Source organism: Episyrphus balteatus, chromosome 1 (assembly GCF_945859705.1).
Source record: "Episyrphus balteatus chromosome 1, idEpiBalt1.1, whole genome shotgun sequence".
Taxonomy (NCBI): Eukaryota; Metazoa; Arthropoda; class Insecta; order Diptera; family Syrphidae; genus Episyrphus; species Episyrphus balteatus.
This window is the reverse complement of record NC_079134.1, coordinates 170,204,257-170,227,319: the sequence shown is the minus strand read 5'-3', so window position 1 is coordinate 170,227,319 and position 23,063 is coordinate 170,204,257. Positions and strand designations below refer to the sequence as shown.

The following is a 23,063-nucleotide window of genomic DNA, read 5'->3' as shown; positions in this document are numbered from 1 at the left end:
TTCTACTAACATTCATTCCGAGGTTAAACCCTTATTTGACTGGATTAATAGTCTACAAATTTTTAATTGAAATAAAAGTCACGAAAAGTGAAAATTCTACAAAAATCCCTACTAACAATTTTGCTTCTATAATGCTTTACAGAAGCAACAATTGCATCTGTAAAGCTTTATAGAACCAAAATTGTTTGTCGGGATAACCTTGTCCACAAATTTCCTATAAAAACAACGAAAGCAACCTATATGCAGTCTAACTGCTCTTCAAGTTAAAATGCTTCTTTCTTAGACTCTATCTCGTTTAATATTAAACATAAATCAATTTAAGGCCCAATTTATTGACTCTCCATTAAACTTAAATCGCCATTAAAAAAGGGAATTTTAAAATTAAAAACCAAATTGATTTAATTCAGTCTCTTTTAAGGATTTTTTTTGAAGTTTGGCATCATTAACTAATTGAGCATTAAATTTAAAAGTTGTTTTAGTTAAAACACCAAATTCGACCTTTTAAGAGGAATTTTTAGAGCTAATGAAGGTTTTAAACAGATTTCTATTTATTCACTCTCCGTTAGCGTTAAATGTCAAATTATATACTATTTTATTATTTGTTATTTGAAAGCTTGTCAATTGACATGAGCAATTATAAAAAAAAATTATAAATATGTTAAAAAAGTCTATTTTCTTGGTTTTAAGTGACGTCGCGTCGTTGACCAAAAAATTTATAAGAACTCTATCGAATGATGGAAGGAATAAATAAAGAAAAATGGGCCGATACAAATGTCTATTAAATTATGGGTATGGATTACATTCTTCAAAGATAGGCCTAACATTTGTGTAAATATTGTGACGTGATAAAGATCAAATTCTGTTCAATCTATTGTCAATTTTTTCTGTGTGTCCCTTTTGTGTTCAATCTATTGCCAAAATCAAGCTAGCCAGTTGATTCTTGAATTGCACTTTCGGGTGAAAATCGCTTATATTCCAAAACCAGTTGTCTTTTCTTCCAAGCTACATTCGACGGTTATTTTATAACGATGCATGTGCTTGTGCATAATGTAGTAATTCGTTTTCGGAGGATATCCCACTTTAAAATATCAACATATATGTGCTTCTTCATCCTTTTTAAAATGTAAAAAAAAATTAAATCTGTTTGACTTGACAGAATTTAGCTTTTGACAGATTTTTTTATCAAAATAAATTAAAATTCCCTGGGATTTTTTTAACGGAGTTTTAAACTTAAAGTTTCCATTAAAAACAAACTATTTAACTAAAGGAGAGTGAATAAATAGAATATTTAATGGCGAGTATTTAATTGCTTCAATAGTTTAATGGCGTTGTTAACTAAAACGATGAAATCCAATATTTAATGGAGGGTGAATAAATTGGGCCTAAATGTTTTAAAAGATGCATTCATTTATGTTTTAAGTACCTTGCTCAGTGCCTACTCTTCTCCGGCGAAGAGTATATCAAAGGGATTAACTAGTAGGGTGTGTCACTTTTGTATGGACGAAAAAAAAATACTCTAATTTTGCAATGTAATAGTGGTCAAAAGTTTTATTAGGGTCTAATGTTTAATAATATGTAAAAAAAAATTATAATATCGTTCGTCTTGCTCGCTCAAATCGGTTGAAGTTGTTAGGAAAAAAACGATTTTATATGAAAAAACGATTTATTTCTTTCGCATATTTTTTCGCAAATTCTTTACTAAGTGTTCAATTCTTACAAATGTAAGCTTAAAAGTTAATATTATATACTTAAAAGTTTTTTTTTTATAAATATATATATCTATATTATTTGTTTTTGTATTCAAACGGCGCAATTAAAAAACAACATATATTTGAAAAATGTTTAAAAATCCAAATTTCTTCGATTTCTTCCTATATTTTGAGCGAGCCAAAGATATTAATTAAAATGAAAATTGTAAACGCAGGATTTATTTTTGATAACTAATGCAACTTTTAAAAGCTATTACATTTGAAAATTCCATACTTTAGCATTTTGACACACCCTATTAACTAGTGATATTAGCACTATCTAGTTCTCATAATTGTAAAACAATTTTTTTTTAATGGTGTGATCTGTAAACGTACTAAGTTTCACAATCGCATGTTTATACATAATGTGCATGTGCACACACTAATTTTTTGTTCTCATAATGAATTGTCATCGAGTTATTTATAGAAATACAATTTTTGTGGTGCTCTTAACAAAAGTACACAAAATTTTCATGAAGGATAATATCATAACTACAAAAAAAAAAAAAATTGAAAGGGTGATTTTTACTAAAATTGACTGGATTAAATTATAAAGCATTCCACATTTCATTGACTTAATTTAAGGTTTTTGATTTAAGTATCAAAAGGAAATGTTTTTCATGTCAAACTCTCTTTTTTATGGAAATATGCTTTTAAATTAACAAATGTTATGTATGAATAATAAATCTGAATGGACTCTATTATAACTTCCTAACAAAAATGCATTTTATTTTTAAAAATAGATTTTTTCCGGCGAAAAAAAAATAGCTTAATATTGTTGCCGGATGAATGTTATTATTCCTGATATTTAAAATTGTTTAAAGAAAAAAAGATCCAAGAATTGAAGGTTAAGAATAAATTATAATATTTATAGAAAATGCAGAAAAAGACCATGAAACCCAGAATTTTATGTTGGCATTAAACTTAAAAAAAAAAAAAAAAAAAAAACAGTAAAAAGTTTCCAAACAACGTTTTCATTAAATCGTTTCCAAGCAGGATGTCAATTTTAAAAAGAAAAAACAAATATTGTATTAAGCACTATTGTGCTCTTTAATTTGTCTTATTAAAACCAAAACTCTCTTTTTTATGGAAATATGCTTTTAAATTAACAAATGTTATGTATGAATAATAAATCTGAATGGACTCTATTATAACTTCCTAACAAAAATGCATTTTATTTTTAAAAATAGATTTTTTCCGGCGAAAAAAAAATAGCTTAATATTGTTGCCGGATGAATGTTATTATTCCTGATATTTAAAATTGTTTAAAGAAAAAAAGATCCAAGAATTGAAGGTTAAGAATAAATTATAATATTTATAGAAAATGCAGAAAAAGACCATGAAACCCAGAATTTTATGTTGGCATTAAACTTAAAAAAAAAAAAAAAAAAAACAGTAAAAAGTTTCCAAACAACGTTTTCATTAAATCGTTTCCAAGCAGGATGTCAATTTTAAAAAGAAAAAACAAATATTGTATTAAGCACTATTGTGCTCTTTAATTTGTCTTATTAAAACCAAAACGTGTCATTAAGTAAAGTAAATAATTAAATTTCCCACCATAAAAATCATGTAAAACTTGTATAATTCCTCAAGCTTACTTTATTCTACAACAATCTATTAATTTGACCTAAATTCGATTACAACTGCATTCCAACAACGAATATTATTAAAGTTGACAACAATAATTATTATTATTATCAAACTGTCCGTCCACAACAATTAATTTTATCATCGAACGATAAAAAAAAAAAATGTTGTCCTAATTTAAAAAAAACCACGAATCCTCTTTGCTTCAGAAAAAGAAAACACACGACACGAATATTCAACCTCTTTCTTCAAGCTCCAATAATTCCCCAGTCCCCAGTATTTTGTATAGTGTCAGGTCAGCTTTATTGGTTTTTCTTGCACTAAATAATAAAATACAATTGAATTCGAATTTTATTGATTTGGTTTTTACCCATTATTGTGGTCCTTTAGACATATGGTAAACGAAAAAACAAAATGCGCTTTACATAGACTTAGAGACAAAGTATGTAGCGCGGCGATAGACATTACGATGGGGTCCTCAACTGTCTCTTGCAGCCTGTGCTAATCGCATGTCCTTCGGTCATGTGTGTTGGTTGTAGTATAGGTACTACATATAGTCTCCTCCTGCTTCTACTCTTATGAAAACGAAAAAAAAAATATGAATTGTCCGTCGGTCGACTCGCTAAGGACATGCAATGCAATCATTATTAAAAATTCATCAATATACTTTTTTTATTCTATGTCTATGGTATAGGTTCTCGATGTATTGGTATAATATAAAGTTTCGGTCAAAATTGTCTAGGAGATTGCACGATAGACAATAAAGGATTCAGTGCTTTTCCAGAGCGATATGGTGAATGACTTTCCTGGAAAGCCAGCGCTACAAATTTCTATTCGTGAGCAATGTGATAAATTTAAGTGACAGTTTTCTATAAAAAAAACAAATAACAAAAAACAAAAAAATTATACCTAAGGACAGAACGTGGTGATTGTTTTGATAAAAAAAGTAGCAATTTTTTACTGACTTCCATTCCAACGACGAAAGCCGGTCATTTCGGTATGAACTTTTGAAATGTCACCAATGCATCATCATCATCATACTTACTATGCATGGATGGAAATTTTTTCAAATATGGAGACTTAATTATTAGTATATTGTTCGCGAAAGACTGTTTTGTTTCATTTGTGGTTTATTTGTGTCAGTGCAGTGAGAGGTGGAATTTAAAACTTTGTAAAACTTAATTAGTAACTTTATTTGTGCAATTCCAGTTACAATTCCAGTGTAATTATGCCGCCCAAGAGGAAAAAACGATTTCATGGATTGTATTATCATTCGTCACCTCCCAGAGGTAAGTTTGATTTCATTTTTATTCATACCTACACGTTAAGAAAATTTAAATACTTTGAAAAAAAAAACAATTGCTTAAGTTTTTGGACAACAATTTTTTGATTATAAAGTCGAGTGCTTTTCACTTAAATTTGGAAATTTGTGTTTGAGTTAAAAACAGCAGGTTTATGCTGTTATGTATGTATTACTTCAATCGGTTAGACTTGGTCTTGTGTAGACCTCAAATAATATAAATTATTCATTCTTCCATTACGTCTACGTATAGTTCGCACGATAAATAAATAGATGTCATATGATTGTGAAATTTCATTTGCAAATGAACCGATAAAATTTAAAATATTTTTTTATATAGTATACTATATAAAATTAACATATTGGACGGGTCACTGGGGTGTATACGTAACAAATTAAATGTTAACTAAAATACTTTCGAATAGCGCTATATACAGGGTGTCCCAATGTCACCGCCCCAAACGAAAACCATGGATTCCTGAGGTCATTTTAAGTCGAAAAACTTAAGAGGTAATTTTCTCGTTTTCGTCCCGTTTTCGAGTTACCACGGTTTTTATGATTTTTGTTCTCTTTTCCCTTATCTGGCTTTATCTTTGCCAAACTACGTTTGATTTGAAAAATTTTTTTTACAACCAAACAAGAATTTATTACAGTTTTAGTTTGTCTCAAAACTTTTTTTTCTGCGGACAACCGTTTCTCCACAATTTTGCATCAAACACAATTTTCCTCGTTTTTTAAGTTGTTTTTTACACTTTCATATCATTTAAGTCAAAAAAAAAAACACGTTAATGAGTATTAACTTTTTGTGCTTTTTATTAAAGCCCAGTTTATTTTCATAAAAAAAAATAAGTTTTATTTCATAAAAAAGGCTACTGAAATTAATTAAAAAAAAATAAACAATCTGAGTGAATTAAAAAAAAATAATTTTTAAATAAAAAATTAATTTAAATGAATTAAAAACTTTTTCTGAGCTATTGTGGTTAAGAAAAGAACAAATAAAAGAGAACAAAAATCATAAAAACCGTGGTAACTCGAAAACGGGACGAAAACGAGAAAATTACCTCTTAAGTTTTTCGACTTAAAATGACCTCAGGAATCCATGGTTTTCGTTTGGGGCGGTGACTGTGGGACACCCTGTATAGCAAGAATTATGAAGTACTCTTAATCTTGAAATCGGTTCGGGAAATTTGGTATCGATATTAACTGAAAAGTTTCCCAGAAGTCCAAGTGGAGACTTGTTCTTGCAACCAAGGCAAACATGGAAATCATTTTAAATAAATTTTAATGAGGATAATATTATAATACAGGTATTTCTCTCCCGACCTTATTATTTTGAAAATTATTTTGTAATGAAATAGTCTTAAGAAAACACATAAATACAGATATAAAATTATTTAACAAGAAAAAGTATAATATACGCAGAGAATCAATTATAATATTGTAATATTTTTTACTACAAAAATACTTATTTTCTAAATAAATGTAGGTATTAACGGCTTTAAAGTACTCAATATTTTGTTGATATCTATTCAGTAGTTTGAAAGAAAGTAATAAAAAAAATTTACTACGCCAATGTATACGTTTTATTGATAAAAACCCATTTATTTTTTTATAAATATAGTATCGAAAAAAGGAAAAAAAGAAGATCTTTAGACCCTTTTTCGAAACTTTTTTCTTAACTTTTACATTTATTTGAACTGTTCGGCTCTACGAAAGAAAAAAAAATCCATCGGTATTTTAATTAGTAACGTAGAATAACCAGAAATACATCAGAGTTGGAAAACCCACTTACAATCTCGATCATCGTAATGTCAAATCTGATTCTTATCTCGTTATTGAATTTTTAATGAACCCTTTACTTGCACTTTATAGTACATACATATATAGCAAAACATATATAGCAAAAAGTTGAACAAATATTAACGAACACAGCTTTAAAGTCAATTTAATTTTTTTTAAGTTATACTTCTTTTGCGTATGTTGGAGTATGAAAATTTACCTTTTTACAAGAAATGAATCGATGATTGTTAAAACAACATAAGTGATTTTTTTATTTTTTTTCGAACGTGAGACTAAAACCGCTATAATTTTAAATAGGCTGCGGATTTGTATATTATAATAATCAATATTAAATCTAGGAATGTCAATTAAGGTATTAAAATTGCCAAAGCATTGTAAATTTGAACTCCTCATGGAAAATACAGGGGCTTTTGAACCTCGTACGAAAAAATTAACACCATCTAGTGGTCCTAATTATAAAACAGTTATGCTATGAACTTACTAAGTAAGTTTCTGTGAGTAAGAACTAGAGTGTACATTTGTACACCACACACTTTTTTTATGACTTAAAATCCATTTTTCGGTTTCAACAAAAAAATGCTTGGAATTTTTATAGATTATTATTATTGAAATTCACTTTTAAATGGATAAACATGTTCAATATTAAAGAGAGTTTTGGCAGAAAATACTTATTTTTTTTTAGTTACTCTTCAATCGTTTCAAGAAGTTGGTCTGGCCTGTAGCTGAAGATCAGTAAATTGAAGATTTGGTCAACGTGGTTCTTGTACTGAGATCCGGAATTCAAATTCTTTTGATCATTCCCCGTGATACCACATCTTCTCGGGCACTTTCGATAATTTATGAAATTTGTTTTCATTCTTCTGACCGTAATAAGCACTCAAAGTGTCAGTTTTTAAGTGTCAGAATTAAGTTTTTGGTATCGCACAAAGAAGATCTATTTTAACCCATTTTTTGTTAATATTATTCTTTAAGAAACTACATCGTTATTGTAGTTTACATCCCATACTCACAATTTAGAGACTCTTCCAAATGACCAATTATTTTTGTACTATCGCTCCTATTATTAAATTTTTAAAATAAAAAGACATGTCCGCAATTAGAAATTTTGGATTTGGACATCGATATTTGTAAAAAGATTAAGTTTGATATCAATGCAGTTAAAATTGTTTTCTTAGCTTAAGTTAATGTCCACAAAATTATTTCAGGACCACGTCATTCAAATTTCGCTGTATTTTTAGAAAATCGAGTGTATATTAACTATTGGTTTTTAGGCATAATGTTATCTATTACTCCACAAAAATATATTGCAACTTAAAAAAAGGAGCCTCTTGATTTAGAAAATCTTGATTTAAAACTGTTTCTTTGTATGAGCTGCCGTGCCTCACTTTGCAGCAGCCATTTTGTAAATCAGTGAAAACGCGGCCATTTAGTATTGATCCAATCACCTCGTCAGAGTAGAATAATGTCTTTAATTAATTAGCGTTTACAAAAAATTTGTTAGCCTCATATTTATGGTGGGTAATTTTGTGCTAAATTTTACTCGGAAAAGTCAGGGGCCAAGGGGATTGTACGGGTTAAGAAAATACCATAACTGTCCCTTTCGGTAAGTCTTCAATTGATTACCTACGGCATACCACAGTTGAAAATGAGGAATCACCAATTAATGTCGAATGTTATCAAACAGTGTAAAAATTCAAGCAATCAGGATTAACTTTTTTTGGGATGGATGCAGATAAATGAAAGTTGATATTTGTTTGGAAAAAACGGAGTTTCCTTTGCACTTAAAAACTCATCGTAAAGTGCTCATTACGAATAGATGAATCGAAATGATGAGTAAAAGTGTCGTTATCAAATTCATCTGTTTTTTTGTAAATTTAGTTTTATCTTATTTGAATTCTCCTGAAAAATCGTGGTTTTTACCGTCTCAACGTGCGATATGTAAAGGAGTATAACGAAAGGAGTATAAACTTTCCTATTCCTTTTCTTTTTTTTTGTCTCTACTGCGTTAAATTTGATTAAATTTTCAATTTCTGGACACTCGGGTGTATACGTACTTTTTTATTTATTGAAATGTTTTATTTGATTAAATACAAACAAAATTGCTGACCCTAAATTTTAACTTAAAATAAATGAATATATTTTATATCTCCCTATTTACTCGTTTTACAAAACATAAAACCAAAGTTCACTTGTTGCTGTAGGTAAGTTCTACAAACAATAAATTTGTGACTATAAAGACAAATCCAACTTCTGAATATCTTTTCATTTTGTTTTTATGATTGATAGATCAATAAAATTCATACTAAGACATGCTTACAAGGTGTGGCAAAAAGTTTACCTCACGCGTGTTCAATCAACTATTACATTATTTAAATATTTCCTTTCATCCTTCCGTTTTGAAAAAGACTTTTGCGTGACAATAGTAATAGCAAAGTTGAATAAATACAAACACTTGGTACTTAATTTGTTTTCGTTTGTTTTTCAATTGATTCATCCAATTTAGTTAGAGGTGTCTGTGTTTATGTATTAAACCAATTAAATTAAGTGTACAAAATTGTAGTCCCTAAAAAATAAGCTATATACTTTTCTTGTCCTTGAAATGTGTATGTATGTATTTCCAAAGAAAAAATATAATGATGTTATTATTTTCTTAAGATTTGAGAAAGAAAGTAAATTTACTTAGTTATGAGGTCAAGGTTTTGAAATCAATAACAAACTTGGGACACATAAAAAGAAGAACCTTTCACTAACTTTCTGGACAGAAACAAAATAAAATTTGACGACTTATAATAATATTTTTATAGAATTCTATAAATAAAAAGTTCCCATTAAAAAGGGTTCATAAAATTGATGTAACCTATAACTATAACCCATTCCATGTTTAACCTCATTCATTAGCCAATAACAAAATTAAGACATGTATTTTTTGGAAGCCAAAAATATCATACACTCACAACACATACTATGCATATGCACATGAAAAACTGGCTGTTGAATATTTTATACAACTTCTAGATAAATATCAATAAATCGATAAACTCTGTTTACCGGTTCATTAATATGAAATTATTGTCCTTGTTAGTTTTTTTTTTTGTTCTTATTAGTTGATTTTGTTTTTTACATACGTGTCAAACAAAATTCGGGGTTAACGAATTTAATTATCTGAGGAAGAATTTTTTGGATTTAGTTTAGTTGAAGAAGTCAAAGGATTCGGAAGTTTTTTGTTTGTATTTCAATAGGAATTCAATTTAAAAGTAAACAGGAAAAAAGGAGAAAAAGGGTTAATAAAATATATTTTCATTCTACGATATTGGTGGAATTATTTAAATATTTTTTGAAAAAAAATTTTTTTGAGACGAAATTGTTATTTTTAACAGGTATATAGTTATAATAACAATAATGATAATTATATGTTATTTTTGATAGAAAAAATTGATTTGTGTGGTGGTTAAACTGTATGGGATAAGATCTACTACAGATACAGTTATATGTTTTTGTTTTGCTATAAACAAAAAGAATTAAATAAATTATTTATTGGTGAAAACAAATTTTTGTTTAGTTAAAATTTTATGCGTAAGTATACAACAGTTTAAAAGAAACTGCATATTTTTGGTTTTCTCTTGAAAACAAAAATTATAAAGTTATAGCTAATATAGTTAATATTTAATATTAGCATATTCTTCAAAGCTAAGTAAACTACTCATACGTAATTGAGTTATTTTCAACAACACATTTTTATGTGAACTGAAAAAAAAACAATTAAGCTTAATATAAACTAATGTCTTTTTGTGTCTTTCTTTTCAGTTTTACCAATGAATGCCCAAGCACCAGTTGAAACAAAAAAGAAGAGTGCTGATGGTAAGAAATTAGAAAAAAATATTTTTTTAAGTTTACTTCAACTAATTGAATCAACTTTACAAATGTAAGAAACGTGTGGTCGTCTTTAAAACTTTTTGAAGCAAAAATTATTAAACTTATTCTCTTTAGATTCAGGTTACACATCATGTGCACCTTTACCTTTTCTTTATTAGATCTTTACGTGACACTACACGGAGAAAAAAGGACATCTGAGATCCGCTTAAATTTTGTTAAATGTAAGGTCACGGGTGTAACGTTCGAAAGTCACACCCGTAACACCTTATTTGAAGATTTTCTCAGACACCACAATAGAAAGAAAACTTTTTATATTAGAAACAATGAAACAAATTAACTTATAAAAGTGTTAATGTACACTAGCCCAAAAACTTTAGGGATACAAAAAATTCGTGATTTTTTAGTGATTTTTGATAGGCTGTATCTCAGTAAAAAATGATTGTATCATAACAAAACAAAAAAGCATGTCAAAGCTACATTTTTCTAGTTTTAGGATTTGACTGAATATTTTATTTCTAATAGTAAAATAGCTAAACCGTTGGAACTGTTCAAAACCCAAAATTTTACAATTTTATTTCGTTTTTACTTTTTCTCCTAAAAAAGTGGGAAATTTGTTTCTGATCAAATGATTATTATTTTTAGAAAGGCTATTTATTTTGCTTCAAGATTTTTTTTGTTTCAAACTCCTACGATTTTTTTAAGACTGCAATATAAGTCATCAAACCAAAAACAGTACTTTTGACTGTGACCATCAATATCTCAACAACGGATTACTTTACAGAAAATTCAAGAATACATTTTAAAATTTCATTTAATTTTTTACAAAGAAATTAAGTTTGCTTTGTTAAAAATGTTTTTCTTATTTTTGAGATCGATTTAGAAAAGCTATCAATAGATATAGGCATTTTCACTCAGAGAAAAAAATTGTTGTTTGCTCAACAATTTATTCTTGAATAAAGTTAAGACATCATTTCTTGTTTCAAAAGTATTTTTTCACTACAAAATAATTTTATTGTTGATACTTTTTGTTTAAAAAGAAATAAGTTGTTGGTAAGTTTTATTCTTAAAATGAGAATGTAAATATTTGCTTTTTACAGTTTGCATTCTTAAATTAAGAATATGCTGTTGTGAATTTTTTAACCCACATAAATTCTTGGGACAAAGTATAAAACTATTTAAATTACCAACTTTTTTCTCTGAGTGTACTGTTTTTTATCAAATGTACCGCTATCTTATATCTATGGGTGATAAGATTAAACTGAGGCTTAATTATTGAACCTTAAGATACCTGAAATTAATCTGAAAAGTTACAGATTAATTTTTCTCTTGTGAGGGTTTGAACTTTTGAGATGATACACCATATTTCTGCAGCTCTAAATCAATTTTTTTATGAGTTAATTTGAATATTTTATGAATAAATATTGTTTAAATTTAAGATAAACCAAGGAAAAATCAAAAATTTGAAAAAAAGTTAAATTTTGAAAAAAAAAACTTTCATACCATTTTTGAATATTTTTCCTAATTTTGAAAATTTTTGATTTTTCTTTGGTTTATCTAAATTTAAACGATATTTATTAATGAAATATTCAAATAAACACAAAAGAATTTGATTTTGCTCATTAAAAAGTCATAAGAAGTAAGTCATTTAGAGCTGCAGAGCTGTTTTATTTCATCTCAAAAGTTCAAACCCTCACACCTTCTTCCTTTGTTAATCTTCTGCAACTTTTTCCCGGTAAACTGATTCAAGAAAATACCAAAACTTTTGTAGACTCTTTTGTAAACAAATTGTAATTATTACGAATTGCTTAAAAAATTATTTTGAAACTACTTTTTGAACTTAGATACAAATTGAAATGAAATATCTTAATTTTCGAAAAAAAATTTTAAAGCGTTACTTAAAAAAAGAAAATTATGTAAAAAACTAAATATTGTAATTTAAATGCCAGTGGAAAATCGTTAAAAGCTTATAATTTAGTTAAACTACGGTTCTCTTAATAGCTTGAAGAAAAATTCCACCTGTTTTCTTAAAAAAAACTTAAGGCAACTTTTTTGTTAGTAAAGCCCATACCAGCAAGATTATAAATTTATTGATTTGGTAATTTGATGTTATTTTAATGTAATCAACCAGTGTTATTATTTATGAATTATGACAACTGTTTTTTTTTTTTAAATCAAATATTGTAATACAAAATAACTTAAAATCATATAGAGTTAAAGAATTTTTATTATGAGAAACAAAAAAAGAAATAGTCCTCATAGATTTTTTTATGTTAAAAGTTTGAACCAAAAAATAGGAAAAATTAAAGTAAAAAGGTAAACCTTTCAGGGTTGCTTTGTTCTTAAATACAATAGCACTCGAAATACATGCATTCATTTATGACAAAACAAATACCATTCATGTGGGCACAAACGAGCTTGAAATCAGTAAATTGATCAGCATTATGAATAATATAGCAAATAGGTGAAAACAACCAGTTTTTTTTTTATTCACTCTTAGCCCCCGCCCTTTGTACTCCCTGGCATAGCGTCAATCATCATATCCATATTCCAAACTGGCTTAAATCATTTTCAATGTCAGTAGGCCAATCTATATATTCTTTTGAAACTAAATCTAGTATCAGTCACTAATGGGCACGAATTATTTTCCACTTACATGAGCATTCTTTTCCATCCCCCAACCATCTACCATCTTCATTGAAAGTTCTAAAAAAAGGACTTTCGGAATTTATTTACAAAATAAAATAAAAATCCTTCTTTATACCGTAAACCAATATAATAAAATTGCATTAAAAAAAAATAAACGTTTTATTGGTGTAAGAATGAATATATACAAAAAAATCTATCAACCAAATCGTTGCATTGCAGAAGTTGATAGAAGGTATGTTCGAGTTCGTGGCATGACTTAAATATATTTTATTGGTGCAACGTGTTGTCGTCCTCACAACCAACTACGACGACGAAGAGCCCCACCGGATTAAATTCTATTTGTAATTCCGATTTGCCTCGTATTTATCCTGAATAATATATGAACACGAATTCAAATTGATTTTGATTGAATACGTGTGATTGTTGCAACATGCAAAAGAAATTGCAATTTTCCTTTCTCGGCATCGCATCGCTTCGTTGCAGAATGAAAAGTTTAACACTATAATTGCTATTTTATTTTTTTTTTTAGATTTTTCCATACGATTGTCCACTATTCGAATATGGATGCACGAAAAAGATATTGGAAAATTGACAAGGGTCTTGTGGGCGGGTCAAGGAAACCGATTGCGACAGCAAGCGAGTACAAATCCAAAAGTAAAGCGTTTTTTAGCAGCAGTTCCATATGTCATGGTAAAATCAAGTTAACCTCATTCTGTCAAGGAATCGTTATTGACTCTTTGACTCTTATCAATAATTATAGAATTCAATTAAGGATGTGCATCAATCAGTTGTGGACAATAGCTTGGAGACTCTTCAAGCTACAATGGAATCAAATGTTCCACCAACTTTGATTACGTGCAAGGATGCGAACGGATTGAATGTGATACATAAAGCAGCTGGGTTGGGACATTACATGATGTTGGAGTATTTATTGAGTATTTGGCCAGATGGCGCTCATGAGACAGATATGACTGGAAAGACGGCCTTGCATTGGGCTGCTAGTGCTAAAAATAATATGCGGTGCTATACTCTTCTTACGCAAGCTGGATGCGAAGAAGATGCCTTAGATTATGTAAGAGGGTCTTAAGCCCCTTTGGTTAAATGATTTTTTTATTTTTGAAAATATTTTTTTTAGAAAATGAAAACCCCACTTTACTACAAGCAAAAGCACAACGAAATTGAACGATCCTTCCTAACACAGGTGCCAGAGGCACCACGTGTTTCACAGGATATTCCCGTTGATTGGGAGGCATTGGCTAGTGATGATAGTGATGATAGAAAGGTATTTAAAATGCAAAATAATTAAGTCACTTTTTTGATTTTTCTTTTAATTTCAGAAACCAGATATAATTATTCCAAATGGTAGGAGAAAGTCTGATATATTGGGAAATAGTGTTAATCTTTTGACATCACGCTCGGAAGCTAATAGTATTGAGAATACTTCGGAGCCGGATCTTTTTCAAGGGTAGGTATTTAAAAATTTGAAAGTCAAACAAAGATGAATAAATATTTTCTTAGGTTAGAACAAATTTAGTCATCTCATCAATGTACCTAATAGCTTCACGAAATTAAATATTTTCCAAAATAGTGCTTGCTTTAAAGTAATAGATAAAAAATATCAAAGTCAAACCTAAAATAGCGATAAAATGTATAATCTAGAAGTTCAGAAAATACTTCGGTTTATAGAATTTCTTTATTACGTACGCGATTGTTTTAAAAAAAAGAGCTGATTCTAGGAAACCATAGATGCATTTTTTTTTTAAATTGACTGCGATTTAACGTCATATTTTAGAAGTTTCTTGTCAAATAGAAATTTGTCTCAAAAGCTTTTCAACTAAGAATATCCTCTTTTGTCTGTGGCGATTTCAATCGGGTGAATTGATACCGATGTTTATGCAGTTCCTATAACTGAGTGTTTACTTGAATTAAAGCTGGGTATTCTTCAGAAATCAATTAGTTTGGATCTAGTGAAGTTGAATATGAATTTTGAACTCGTAAAGATGGTTGGGACGCGACTTATGATATGCACTTATTTTTCCCAGCTGCCCTTCATGATAAACTTTTCAATTCTCCTCTATCGCATTACTGCTATGATAATTGTTATCGATTAACAGAATGGTGTTATGAATTTTCCATTCCAAAACATTTAAGGCCCTAACTACTTTGCTCACATTGCTAGAGATTTGGTTCCAATTTTGTTCCAATTGTTTTGTCTTCTTCTAGAAGTCTACAAACTTTAGTTTTTTATTTTGGGCCTACTGAAAAAATATAAAGAAACAAAAAATTCAAACAAGAACATTACTTCTCGTGTTAGGTTCGTGTAAGATGAATTTGTTGCTGATAATGACGGAGTTTATGTTTTAAGGTCAATTTAATCCTTTGTGTTGTTTGTTGTATAAGTGAGCTGTTTCGAAGGCTAATACAAAGTAACTCTCACTAACTAACTAAGGACCATTTGCTGGAACGAAACTTGAATATTTATGTAGAACATAAATCCTTATTCTCTACATTAGGTTTTATGAAGAACTTAAATCTTTAAGTTTCGTTTGAGCAAACTGCTCTAACTCTATCATCCAAATACAAACTTACTCCCATATTCAAAAATAGCTACTACAAGGTATTAAAAAGCAAGTTTTTCCCCCAAAAATTGTAATCCCATTATTAACAAACTCCAATTGTTTTTTTTTTTTTGAATTAAGCTCCAAAGCAATATATGAACTTAACCTCAAAATTAAAATTATCTAGTCTTAATTTTGGGACATAGAATTCCGTTTTTGAAGTCCCAAGAAGCTCACAACACAACGAGGTTTAAATGTTTCTTTTTATACCTATTGAACGACGAATTCGTATTCTCGTTTTCTCTCTTGGTTTATCCCTACAATATACACAACAAATTAAACAAAGTAATTCTTTAACCTTATATCAACATTTAAAGACCATAAAGTTACAAAATTATAGACTTACAAAAAAGACTTAAAAAAAAAGTCAATTAAGTAGGGGATCAACTAATCTTTCTTTTGAAACGATAGAAAGTAACTTTGCCTAAAATTTAAATGCAAATATTGAACACATCCATCTCCTTGTTACCTATTCCATGTATAATATTTGGGTTTAAATTATAGTATTTGGATTTAAAGAAACTTTGCATATAAGCATAAACAAAAAATACCAAGACTGGAAACTCGGCGGTCAACTGACGTTTGCCTACAAGCTGCGAGGTGTGGTGAATGTCGTGAACCTATCGTTGTAATCGTGTCAAATGTGTGGTGAATGTCGTGAATCTATAAATGTGTGCGTGTTAACGTCATTTACCAACGTGGTGGCTTTCACATATATTCACAGACAGCACTGTACACAAAAGGGTTTCGGGGGGAAAGACGTACGAAAGTTTCCAGTCTTGGTATTTTTTGTTTATGCATATAAGTATCCAACTTTGCACCACTCAAATAGTGAACCAAGGACGAGTGTTGCATACCTAACGCATTTTTTATTTTCACGTTTTAATGAAATTTCAGCTAGAGTTTAATTTTGTTTTCCTTCAGAAATATGGCCTTCTTTACACAAAGTCTGTGTTTTTGCATAACTAATTATAGTTTCTAAAAGTTTTATTATAAAAAGCCCATTTCATTGAATCCTACCAAGAACAATTTAGAATTTCTGTATTGTTTCGCCACAAACAATAAAAGGTTTTGGGATAAATTTTAAAACCAAACTTTTTTCCCTTTATAAAATAAATTTTTTGCCAAAAAAAAAACTTAGTAGTATCACATATTTGCAATTCTAACTTGTTCTTTAGATTATAGGTATTTAAAGTTATATTTCACTAAAAAAAATTAATTCGTTAAAATTTTCTTGATAACTTGCTAACAAATTGAAAAACTGAATGTTTTTGATAGACCAGGGTCGATAATTTTTGAAACCAAAAAAAATCATAGTAGAATGAAACCCATTGGAAAATGAGGTGAATATGATGAAAATTAAAGGAAAAATAAATTACGGGCGAGCCGAGTTCGGGAAGTGGGTGGGTTGAGTTTTTAATGGTAAAAAATGGTATATCTCGATTTCCGGCAAAACTACAAATCCTATAGAAAAAAGTTGTATGGCAAAGTTGTAGGTAATAAAAAGATCTACAACTTTTGTATCAACAATTTTTTCACATAACCTCAAAATTTATGTGAAAAATTCAAAAAACCGAGTTTTTTGTTTTTTATTTTTATCTTTTTCAAAAACAAAAATTTTTCTACGAAATTTGGTGAAAACTTACCTTATTATGTCCCAAATACACTGTAATTTATTTGATTTAAAATATTAATTTGTTCACCTTATTTTGACTTAATACCAAAAAAACACCCTAATTTCTAATCGAAAATTCACGTGTCAAAATATCAGCTTTTTTCAAAAAGTCGGTGAGCATGACGTTCGTTAAAATGTCTATTTTCTGATGGTGTAAAAAAAAATTTACATTAGTATACTATAGAACATGTTCTAGTAAAATTCAAAAAATGAAAAAAGCTTGAATTCGAAAAAAAATTGTTATCATTGTTTATAATTTTGGCCTATTTATTCAAATTTACACTTTAATTACTCAAAAAACGTAAGATTAATTAATGTTACATGAAATCTTACGTTTTTTGAGTAATTAAAGTGTAAATTTGAATAAATAGGCCAAAATTATAAACAATGATAAAAATTTTTTTTCGAATTCAAGCTTTTTTCATTTTTTGAATTTTACTAGAACATGTTCTATAGTATACTAATGTAAAATTTTTTTTACACCATCAGAAAATAGACATTTTAACGAACGTCATGCTCACCGACTTTTTGAAAAAAGCTGATATTTTGACACGTGAATTTTCGATTGAAAATTAGGGTGTTTTTTTGGTATTAAGTCAAAATAAGGTGAACAAATTAATATTTTAAATCAAATAAATTACAGTGTATTTGGGACATAATAAGGTAAGTTTTCACCAAATTTCGTAGAAAAATTTTTGTTTTTGAAAAAGATAAAAATAAATAACCAAAAACTCGGTTTTTTGAATTTTTCACATAAATTTTGAGGTTATGTGAAAAAATTGTTGATACAAAAGTTGTAGATCTTTTTATTACCTACAACTTTGCCATACAACTTTTTTCTATAGGATTTGTAGTTTTGCCGGAAATCGAGATATACCATTTTTTACCATTAAAAACTCAACCCACCCACTTCCCGAACTCGGATCGCCCGTAATTTATTTTTTCTTTCATTCTTATCATATTTCCCTCCTTTTCCAATGGGTTTCATCCTACTATGATTTTTTTGTACTTTTTAATGTTTTTGAAGGCATCGGCACTGGTCTATGAATGGTTTCATGAATTAGAAAAAAAAATTATTCAAGCAAAGCTAAATTAATGCGAATGGCTTCAGTAGTTCGCTTTAGTAATAAATTGAGTTGATATTAAATTAAGTTTTATAAAATTAAATTTAATAAAAATTTAGCTTTTTTGCACCAAATATTATTTCCTTTAACTTTTACCAATTTTATTTAAAACAATAAAAGAGACAATACCAATGATGAACATCATGAACCACAAATCGAAGAACCTAAATCCAATGATGATACAAAAAATCCATTAGAAAATGGTCATATGACAAATAGTGAAGTAGAAATTTCAGAATCCGAGCCTGCAAGCCCACCAGAAACTCCAGAAGAAACTCAAGAAGAAGAAGAAACCCAAAATGAAGAAGAAGAACTTGAAGAAAAAGAACCTGAAAAACTTTCAGAAGATGAGGTAATTAATTCTGTCTTAACTGCACAGCTTTGCTTAGCTTGATTTTTTTGGTTAATAGTACAACAAAAAAAAAGCATGATTCTCAAATTTAATAAATAAATTAAATTAATTATTATTAAATTCGCTTAGCATGGTAATTTGATTTTATATACAAAACAAAATTATTTATTTAACAAATAAGAAACCATTGTGAGTGTTTGTGCATATAATCAGGTTGAAGGCGTTCAAATTTCCTGCAAAATCTTTAAAAAAACAAAAACAAAAAGTAAGCCATTGTCGGCGAGGTTTTTTCCTTTTCCAAAAATTTGCTTTATCATTAACTTTTTTATCATTATTTTTCTTATTTTTTCTTGTTTTTTAATAATTTATTGGAATATTATAACAAATTTGAATTTTTGCATAATATTTTTGATGAAAGTTGATTTGATCGCTTTCGAAAACCTTTGCGGTGTGAGTTTTTGATATTAATTTTTTTTTCTATAAAAAAAATAATTAAAACAAATTAAAAGATATAGCAAAAAATCAGTCGACAATTGTTTACTTTTACAGAATGTTGGGAATACTTTGAATGATCAGAATAACAATGAGGAAGAAAGTGGTGTTGACAAAGCAGAAGAAGACAAATCAAGTGACAATGTTGAAAATATTAAAAATGGCGATGAAAAAGAGGCTATTGAAGATGAAGGTCACAAGGAGAAGGAAAATGAAGACAAAAAGGACGAAGAAAATCAAGAAAAAGGTGATACTGAAAATAAAGAAGCTAATGTTGAAGACGACAAAAAAGAAGAAGTGAAAGAAGAAATTGAAACTAAAGAGAAAAATGATGAAGAAAATGAAGACACAGAAAAAGAGGTAGAAAATGATAAAGAAAAGACTGATGTAACCGATAGTATTAAGGACAACGATGAAACAGATAAAGATAATGATAAAACTAAGGAACAAATAACTAATGAAGAAGAAGAGGAGATAAAAAAAGAATCAGATGAAAAACCGAGTGCTGAAGAAATCACTGAAAGCTCTAAAGAACAAGTCGATGAAAATCCGAGTGCTGAAGAAGTCACTGAAAGCTCTGAAAAAGAAGTTGAAAATGAATCTTCATCACCTTCAACAGAAAAGACCGAAGTGGAAGATATAAAAACAAAAGAAACTCAAATTGAAACAACAGATTCAAAAGATCAGCCATTGGAAGAAACACCATCATCGCCATCGGAAGTTTCTCAACCAGAAACCCAATCAGAAGAAAAACAATCAAAAGAACCTTCAACTGAAGAAACTCTTTTAGAACAATCTTCCTCAGAAGAAATTCATGTAGAAACTCCTGAAGAAAAACGACCACAATCAAAGAAATCTGAAACTGGTTCATCTAATTCAGCTGACTCTCATTCTCAAAAATTAGAAAATGAAACTGATGAAATAAAGATCAATGGAAATCATAGTTTTAAAGATGGAAAAACTTCTAAAGATGAAAAACATAAAGAAGATAAGAAACATGAAGATGACGATGAAGATGATGATGATGATCAGGTACAATTTGGAAGCCTTTAAACATACATTCTCTTCATCGAAATTCTTGGAATATTCGTTTTTTATAAATCATAGTTCCTGCAACACAATTTGTTTCCACTTAAGAAAAACCTATTTAAAAAAAGAACAAGTTCTACATTTGTGAAGTCGTAGATTTTCATTAAAAAAATGTTTTTCTCTATTGCACAAAGTTTAAAAATTAAAAAAATATATATATTTAACAAAACAACTAAATGTAAACTTTTAAGTGTTTATTTATCGTGGCAAAATTATAATCATTGTTGTCCTTCTTTTTTTGTAAATGTTGAATTGAAATAATTAATGTAATATACGTAAAATACTACAAGAGTGGAAAATGACTTTTTAACACTTTTTTTTGCTATTTTTATTTGTTTCTTGTAGTTTTTTTTAATTTTTCTTCTAATATTTCAGAAATAAGTTAATGGAAGATAACAAAAGAACATAATATTTAAGAGTAAGCGATGAAATTTTGGAAGTTGTAGTAGATTCATGGATTTATTACTATTTTCGGATACACTTTTCCTGGAGTAATATTTGACCCAAAAAACACATTTGCCAAATCACTGCATCAGGCTTAATTTTGTAGTGAAAAAGGTCACTCAATTTCGTAAAAATCAACAATAGCACTGTAATGATTTGTGGGATATTTTCATTCTTAATGACACATGATTTAGGACGAACAAGTCTTAAAAAAAAATTGAGTTTTACATTAAAAAAAAAAATTGGCGAAAGAAAATAACTCTGAAAGTAATTCGTCGTTAAATTGAATTTAACCCAAAATCCATTTCCAGAACTACTTAGCATTCTATATTAGTTTTTAAATTTCTTGAGCTTTATAACCACGCGAATAAAAAGAGAACTAAAAGGAAAGGAAAAAATGTTCGTATAATCGAAAAGCTTATGCTTTTGAGAATCTGTATGAATCACCCATCCTCCTTTCATGCATGACTGGGTGGTTGCTCCTAATAAAAGTTTCTTAGAATGTTAATGCTTTGTGTTTAGGTTCATAAAGAAGTAATTTTAATTGATTTTGAAAATAAAATTTATAAAAATATAAAAAAATTTATAAAATTTATTTTCAAAAGTACAAACCATTTTTCTGAACATTTCTTAATTAAAAAAATCATGGAACAGGTTTTAAATAATTGCTTTCTCAAAAACTTTCGTTTTTTTTATAATTAGAAAAAATTAGTTTTTTTTTGCCGTATCTGTATCTACATCACCAAATAAAGAGAGCCTAGTCTATGTTAGAATTAAGTCTGGCGCAAGAAGCACTGAGATATGAGGCATTCAAAATAATTCATTTAAAATTTGTGAAATACACACAACTTTGAAGAAACTCTGTTTTAAAAATAAATTTTAATAAGAAAATTTTGGATTTTTGAGCTCTGAATTCATTTTTACTTGCTCTATAGGGCAAGTATTGGTTTCGTGTCGAAAAAAAAATTTGAGGTTTTAATCAAAACCAACATTACGATGATGGAGAATTTCGAAAAAGTGGGTCTCGAAATTCTATCCGTGTGTCCATCTGTACACATTTCCACAGCCTAAACGGGTGGACGGATTTTCTGCAAATTTTTACAGATAATTTTTATAGAATTATGAAAGTGCTTTTTTTTTTGTTTTTTTTTATATCTCACTTAAAAAGTGTACCTCCCATACAAATTTTTCAAGTTATACCAAATAACTCGAAAACGGATCTAACGATTTTGATTATTGTAATTGTAATAAAACTGCATTTTTTATTTTTCTCAAAAAAGTCAAATAACAAACAAAAAATTTCATTCATAGGTAAGAAAATTTTACTCTGTGTAAATGTCGGCTCTTTCCCAACAACAACAAAATTTCTTTAATATTATATAGAGCCAGCTCTAAAAATCTACAAGTAAACTTACATAAACGTGTTTTGAACAACAAAAACAAGTATGTGCATTTAATTTATAACCACCAACTTAGAGAAATGGCCTCATTCTATTATTGTTTTGGACCTCTCATATGCATAAGGCCACAAAGTTCTAAGATTAAGTTTAAATTTTTTTTAGTGAGTTTAATGATAATCTTACTTAGAAAGAAAGAAGAACAAGTTTATTTGAAAAGAAATCCCAAGTAAAACAATCAAAGTTGTATCTACTAGCCCAGGAAAATAGATTTTTTCAAGGAAAAAAATTGAAACAGGCTGATTTTTGGAATACAGCTTTGTGTTAGGGTGGCTTACAATCTGTGAAAAGTGCTGAAGTTTCCTCTGTCCGCTAGTCCCATTATAAGGGGTCAAAGGTCACAACATTTTTTTATTTTAAAAACGGTAGGTCTTAGACAAAAATTATGTTCCACAAAATTGTAGCTGAGGTTATTTTACAAAAAATTGTTATACGAAGTTTTCTTGTATCACTCACCGTTTAGAAATTATATCACTTTTAACTCGCATATGTTTTCCTGATCTTTTTATATTTTGTTATTTTAATCAAATTACATGGGATAGTTTGAAATGTTGTAATGTCTAAACTTCAGGACTTTTCACAGATTGTAAGTCACCCTAACACAAAGCTGTATACGAAAAATCAGCCTGTTACAAATCTTTTTCTTTTCTTTGACAATTTTTAAGTCTATTCTTACTGGATTATATAATGTGAGACAAAAAGTATTTCTCAATAGGCTCAAAATGAAGTTAAAATTTTTATGTTTTTCGAAGCCTACGTACTGCACTGATCAATTTCAAAAATCGATAACATTTGAACAACGAAGTTGTGTGAACACGACTTTTAAGACTGTACGAGAAGAAAATGATGTGTGGCTTC

The 23,063-nt window shown here is 28.5% G+C and overlaps 1 protein-coding gene across 5 annotated transcripts in view; it reads left to right on the top strand.

Annotated features, from left to right (window-relative positions):
- Positions 1–23,063, top strand: part of LOC129906680 (uncharacterized) — a 39,493-nt gene that overhangs the window by 4,023 nt on the left and 12,407 nt on the right. For 3 of the 5 annotated variants that reach the window (XM_055982557.1, XM_055982558.1, XM_055982556.1), the window contains exons 2-9: positions 4,030–4,624; positions 10,240–10,293; positions 13,484–13,644; positions 13,715–14,026; positions 14,090–14,236; positions 14,292–14,419; positions 18,492–18,723; positions 19,273–20,247. In XM_055982557.1, the coding sequence (XP_055838532.1) occupies positions 4,564–4,624; positions 10,240–10,293; positions 13,484–13,644; positions 13,715–14,026; positions 14,090–14,236; positions 14,292–14,419; positions 18,492–18,723; positions 19,273–20,247 (2,070 nt within the window). In that variant the 5' untranslated portion in view covers positions 4,030–4,563. The remainder of the gene's footprint in view (positions 1–4,029; positions 4,625–10,239; positions 10,294–13,483; positions 13,645–13,714; positions 14,027–14,089; positions 14,237–14,291; positions 14,420–18,491; positions 18,724–19,272; positions 20,248–23,063) is intronic. The other 2 variants (XM_055982560.1, XM_055982559.1) reach the window with 1 other exon arrangement.